Consider the following 6,789-nt stretch of genomic DNA (forward strand, 5'->3'; position numbering starts at 1 on the left):
TCTCTAGACACCACGCACCCGTGTCGCTCGGCACAACGCGGGCCGCCGAGAAGCGCCGTCAGCCCCGAGGCGCCCGTGGGTGGCTGCCGCCGCCCTGCCCTGAGGAGACGCCGGCGGCGGCGATGGGAACTCGACAAGCCCGGTCACTGAGGAGCCGCCTCCGCGAAAGCGACTCCCCCTCTTCCTCTTCCCCAAAGCCACCGGGGACTCAAAAGTGGCGGAGGTCCCCGACAGGGTCCTCCCCAGCCCCCGAGGTTCCCCTCAGCCCCTCGTGGCTCCCAGCTGGCAGACCGCGGCCCGCCGCAGAGGAGGCTTAGCCGAGATTAAGAGGACGGGGCCGCCACATGTCCGCCGCCACCCCAGCGCCCCCCGCCGCAGCGTGACGGCACCCCGGGGGCGGGGCCCACGGCAGGTGGCAGCGGGCGGTGGCGGTGGCGGTGGCGGGGCGAGCCGGCGCGAAGCGGCGCGAAATCCCCCATTTCGTGATAGTTTCCGGCGGGCGGGCGGAGAGCGGGTGACTCACTGGCGGCGCCAGGCATAAATAGGCGGGCGCCTACCTGGGAGCAGCATTGGGTTCTCGGCGCCGAGCACTCGCAGAGCTTGAGACACAGCAAGAGTCCCCGCCACAGCCCCGCCTGGAGATGATCCTACCCTGCGCCCTGGTGGCTGTCCTCCTAGCTGCCAGCCACGCAGGTGAGTCCCCTCCCTCCCCTCACGGGGGCAGGAGCGTGTCCGGCAGCGGGTGAATCTTGATCTAAGCCATCGATGAGCATTTCTTTTCGGCTGCGAATGAATTAATATTTATAGGGTTTTTCTAATGTTCTGTATTCTCTTGTGATTTCTCCTATGCTTGCTATACGGTAGAAAGTATGTTAGGCCTCTTGCTAGATAATCCAACGCTTCTGAGGATATTTATTGTTGCCAGGAAACAAACTCCTATGCTTTTGCTAATAACCATTACCTGTAGCAGCTTAAAGGCTACGGTGAATTGTTGTGCGGTCTCTGTCTTCCCAATAAGCATTGAACTTCACGGTATTGCCTACCTAAGTTTGATAAGTTATCTTAGTGAGATAAGAATACTGGTATAATGATATAAAATGCTAATTGGAGCATTTGGTTTCATTCTAGCCAACCCTTGCTGCTCAAACCCTTGTCAGAACAGAGGAGTATGTATGACAACAGGATTTGATCAGTATGAATGTGACTGTACAAGGACAGGGTATTATGGGGAAAACTGTACAACACGTAAGTATCCTAAATCTCTCTTCAAGGAATAGAAATTTGATAATTAAATTCCAGCATTGCAGGTCATCCTTAACAGCTAATTTACAATAATCTGTTCATTAATGCTCACAGCGGAATTCTTCACGTGGCTGAAGCTGACATTGAAACCTACACCAAATACTGTCCACTACATCCTCACCCACTTCAAAGGAGCCTGGAATATCATCAACAACATACCTTTCTTACGGGATGCTATTATGAGATATGTATTAACATGTAAGCATGAGTTCTCTCTTCTAGTCCTCTTAACTGACAGAAGTCACTCCTAGAACCCCAGCATGATTGATTAGTCTGTATATAAAGTCAGCAACCTAAATCACACTGAAGTAAAAACACTCTATTCAACTTGAGATTTCTGCATGATGCAAACTTGTATGAAAAATGCTTTGAAATGGAGATGCATTTTGCTCTGATCTATAATAGAATTCCGGATTTTGCTAGCATAAAATTTGCACTAAATTACTCATGTTAATAGCTGGATTCAGTAGATAATCAGAGACTCAATACTGTTATTCAGCAACTATAATCCTATTTACCATCAGTAGCTAATACGTGTGAAATTTCTCAATGAAGCTGCTTCCAGAATACATGGAAAAGATATGGCCTTGTGACTTTTTGAGACTAAAATGTACAGCTTGGGGGGGAAAAGTACCCCAAACACACCAACAACCAGCCAACCAATTTTTTAATTTTCTTTTTCAGCAAGATCACACCTGATCGACAGCCCACCAACTTACAATAGTGATTATAATTACAAAAACTGGGAAGCTTATTCCAACCTTTCCTATTACACAAGAAGCCTTCCACCAGTAGGACTTGACTGTCCAACACCAATGGGTGTGAAAGGTAAGGAATAAACCAAATGCATAATGTTCCCTTCTAGGAATTTCAATGTATCTTATCTTGGAAAATACCATGAGATCTGCTTGTTTATAGCCTTTTTTCACTGTGGATTACTGTAAGAATAGCCATTGGTTTGGATACACTGTGTAAAGATGTAAAAGATAACTATGCTGGCTCTCACTGAGTTACATGTTAAAACTGGGGAATTTAGAAGTTTCAATCAAAATCAATAAAGTAATCATAGGGAAGCAGATAATTCCCCTTATTTTAATGCTGCTATCCCTAGATAATATATTGACAGTTTTAAGCCTTTTTGTTAGGAACAAAATTAAGTATTGCATAAACATAGTTGTCTGGACTATTTCACTATTTCTTGCAGGTAAGAAAGAGCTCCCAGATTCAAAGCTGATTGTGGAAAAGTTTTTGCTAAGGAAAAAATTTATTCCTGACCCACAAGGCACAAATGTGATGTTCACGTTCTTTGCCCAACACTTCACTCATCAGTTCTTCAAGACAGACCACAAGAAAGGACCTGGCTTCACCAAAGGTCTTGGCCATGGGGTATGATCATAGCTCTGTAACTTGAACACAGCACTTTAGCATTGTAGCTGCTCAGTAGCAATTAAGGTCTATCTTGCAGGTTGTCAGGGTACACAAACACCAGTGCACATACTGTGCAGAACTGTTTGCCAGAATCTGATGTCTTTATCTCCTCTGTAATTTCTGCTTAGGCAAAATTCCAGCACTTGGTAGCATCTCATCCTGGGTCAGAACCACTTATGTAAAGCACATGGTTCTGGTTAAAATATCTGCATATTGATCTTTGACTTTTTTATTATTCCTAAGAATCTGCTATCACCTAAAGCATGTTAGATCTAGTGAGTATCTAGAACTTCTTGGTTGCAAAGAGCTGTACCCAGCACTGTAAAGTATGTTGTCTGCTGCTAATCAAAGAGACTTAGTTTAAAAAGAACTTCAAAAGCAGACTTGGTTTAGGATCTTTATCTATAAAACAGGCAAACTTTGAACAAAGAGTTCTTCAGTATAAGCAATGTGTATGTCTGAAACAAAGCAATAAAATATGTGCGTATATAAAGACCTTTCTGCATAATAGAAAGCTTCCAACACTTTAAACAGAGTCCTTTTCAAATTGACAATCAATTTAAAAACTTGCTGTTATGCAGAGATGGCTGTAGTTGCAAGGAAATAATTTGGCTTCATCTGAAATATCAGTGCATGGTACTTATAAGGTAATAATAATATAATTAAAGGGTAAACATCTAAGGGATGAACTCCTATTTGCATCCATAGAAGTGGGATGTATCCTAAAATAACAAGAAATGCGAGCTGGCTTCATGTTGCAAATGATTTTATTTTATAGGTTGACTTAAACCATATTTATGGAGAGACTCTGGAGAGGCAACTTAAACTGAGACTTCTGAAGGATGGAAAGCTAAAATACCAGGTATGTCTTATCTCGGAATCCCTGCCTTCTTACTGCATGACACGTACTTCTTAAAACAAGTGCTCTGTGCATGGTGTAGTTGATCTAAAGAGTAAGCCTAAAGTTGGTAGTAACAGTCAACACAAGTTAACTCATGGCATCATGGCTTAAAATTCTCTTGTTCTTTCTCCCTACCCCTGGCAGATGATTGATGGAGAAATGTATCCACCAACAGTGAAGGACACTCAGGCAGAGATGATCTACCCTCCTCACATACCAGAACACTTGCAGTTTTCTGTTGGGCAGGAGGTGTTTGGTTTGGTCCCAGGCTTGATGATGTATGCTACAATATGGCTGAGGGAGCACAACCGGGTCTGTGATATCCTGAAACAGGAGCACCCAGAGTGGGATGATGAGCAGCTGTTCCAAACTACTAGACTCATATTGATAGGTGAGTGTCACTTCTACTACATGCAACTCTAATCTTCTCTTGTGTGTGACAGTTCTACCTGTTATCTACTGCAGATGCAGTAGCTGTAGTAAGAGGCAAAGCTATTACTCAAATTGGCATGAGGGCATACATCTGAGCCTGCCTGACCTGTCACTGGGACTGTATTGAGATACAGTTTCCTCCTGTATGGCTCTATTAAAGAGAGAACTGAATAAAACTGAGCAAAGTGATACTTAATTCCCTTATCAAATTGAAACAGAACTGAAAGCTGTGAAAAAGCAGGACGATAAGGCTTATTTCTTAGAGAAAGCATGTAAGGCTAGTTGACCTCAGTCTCTTGGATTTTTGTGTTGTTTGTTTTTTTTTTTTGCTGTTGTTGGTTGTTTTTTTTTTTTTCCCTTGGGGTTGGGTCAGTTCAGGTATGCTTTAAAAGAACAGCTGTGTTTGTTTCATGTTCAGGAAGTTATGTAAAATGTAATTCCACATATTTGTCTGTCTGTTCAGTGGTATTTAGCCTTCTGTACATTGTGATGTACACTAAGCTTGAAAAGACCTTGCCGAAACTGTAAACCAAGGCAATGCTATTAAGCAGCTCAGAAGCTGACAGTTGCTTTCAGATACCAACATTCTTCATTATCCCCTGCATCCACCCTGGAGAGTATTCTATAACTGAACACAATGTAGATACTGATGTGTGCTGTTCTGTGGAAGTGTATCTAGGGTGGGGGAAGCAGCCTGTAGAAAATGCTTCTCTACCACAGCAAAAAATTTTGAAATCTTAAAGTACTGCTTCACCCCTTAATCATGTAAAATAGATGAATTCTTTTCTAGAACAGATAACAATGTTGAAGAGTGTGTTACCCTGCTCATTATAGGTCTGGAGGGTGTTTTTTTAAGAACAGTTCAGAAATGGTATTTTCTCTGAGCAGAGGAGTCTCCTAAATTTTGTGAGGCAATTGGTACCAATATTCTCCTCTGTTTCGTTGACCAACAGGAGAAACAATCAAGATTGTTATTGAGGACTATGTACAACACTTGAGTGGCTACCACTTCAAACTCAAGTTTGATCCTGAGCTGCTGTTCAACCAGCGATTTCAATACCAGAATCGAATTGCAGCCGAATTCAATACTCTCTACCACTGGCACCCACTTCTGCCTGACACTTTCCAAATACATGACCAGGAGTACACTTTCCAGCAGTTTCTCTACAACAACTCCATAATGCTGGAACATGGCCTTTCCCATATGGTGAAATCTTTCTCCAAGCAAAGTGCTGGCAGGGTAGGTACTCTCTCAAGTTGCTAGTGAACTAACAGAGATGTAAACTAGGGGTGGGAAGAGGGGGTAAGATAAAGCTATCAAAATCTAATCAAATACTATAAAGGCACAACTTCATCATTACTCTTACTGGGAGATCTTACTACTTTTCATCTTATTAAATAGGTTGCTGGTGGGAAAAACGTTCCTGCTGCAGTACAGAAAGTAGCAAAGGCTTCAATTGACCAAAGCAGACAAATGAGATACCAGTCCTTGAATGAGTACAGGAAACGCTTCATGTTGAAACCATTCAAATCATTTGAAGAACTTACAGGTAACACTGTTCATCTTTTCTAACAAACAAGGCCCTCTTCTTAAAATGGCTAACAGAGTCCTGCAGTGTTGTTACTGGCTTGAACAGGACAGTCTTGCAATGAAAATAGGATTTTTCCACTTACATTTTTTACTAATCAATTACAGGAGAAAAAGAAATGGCAGCTGAACTGGAAGAGCTTTATGGAGACATTGATGCTATGGAGCTGTACCCAGGCCTTCTTGTAGAAAAGCCACGACCAGGTGCCATCTTCGGTGAAACAATGGTGGAGATTGGAGCACCGTTCTCTCTGAAAGGACTCATGGGAAATGCTATCTGCTCCCCTGAGTACTGGAAGCCTAGCACCTTTGGTGGAAAAGTTGGATTTGAAATAATCAATACTGCATCCTTACAGAAGCTCATCTGCAACAATGTGAAAGGCTGTCCCTTCACAGCTTTCCACATCTTAAATCCTGAACCCACAGAGGCAACTATTAATGTTAGTACCTCAAAAACAGCAATGGAAGACATCAATCCCACACTACTACTGAAAGAACGATCTGCTGAGTTGTAAAAATCCATCTATTTATTTATTTAACTATATAATTTATTCTATTTATGGCTTAAAGTTGTGGGTTTTTTTTTTTAAAGAGGGGGGGAAACCCTCCCAAAACTTGAGCATCTTCATTCTGGGGGTTGCCCTAGGTGCCTTACTTGGGTAAGGCTTCTACTTACAAAAGGGATTTTCTGTGTTTGAGCTCTACAGTGTTGAATCCCTTGTTTAAAGTCTTCTGTAACAGAACTATGTATTCCAAAGTGGACAAAGGTTCCAACTTTTTTTTGTGTTAATACTTGACAAAGAGTGTTAGTGGGGTTTTTGTCTCTTCACTTGATAGGTCACATAACACTACAAAAGCAAGTTACTGCCTCAGCAACTTCTTAAACAGGCCATTGAACTAAAAGTACAAGAAAAAATTGCCTTAATGAAAACTGCCATAAAAGATTATGAATTCAATATAAGCACTCAAAGATTAACAAAAATACATATACTTGAGACTTAATCATGTCAAGTCAGAAAATGCGTTGCATTCATTGTTGATACTACCTCTCCCTTATTGCAAATAAGGCACTTTGTATAGTAACTTATGTTTGGTTTTATGTGTAAATCTATTTTCATGTGGCATTATACTTTTTTAA

General features: G+C 42.0%; 1 protein-coding gene across 1 annotated transcript; it reads left to right on the forward strand.

Annotated features, from left to right (window-relative positions):
- Positions 1-330: 330 nt before the first annotated feature.
- PTGS2 (prostaglandin-endoperoxide synthase 2) lies at positions 331-6,225 on the forward strand. Its single transcript, XM_061345349.1, has 10 exons — positions 331-693; positions 1,129-1,245; positions 1,357-1,500; positions 1,987-2,130; positions 2,507-2,688; positions 3,509-3,592; positions 3,776-4,022; positions 5,017-5,303; positions 5,466-5,613; positions 5,760-6,225. The coding sequence occupies exons 1-10, from the start codon at positions 642-644 to the stop codon at positions 6,164-6,166; spliced, it is 1,812 nt and encodes a 603-aa protein (XP_061201333.1). The 5' UTR covers positions 331-641; the 3' UTR covers positions 6,167-6,225.
- Positions 6,226-6,789: the final 564 nt, after the last annotated feature.

The sequence above is a fragment of the Neopsephotus bourkii genome, unplaced genomic scaffold (assembly GCF_033783945.1).
Source record: "Neopsephotus bourkii isolate Nb327-2 ecotype Australia unplaced genomic scaffold, CSIRO-AGI_Nbou_v1 NB_234, whole genome shotgun sequence".
Classification (NCBI taxonomy): domain Eukaryota; kingdom Metazoa; phylum Chordata; class Aves; order Psittaciformes; family Psittacidae; genus Neopsephotus; species Neopsephotus bourkii.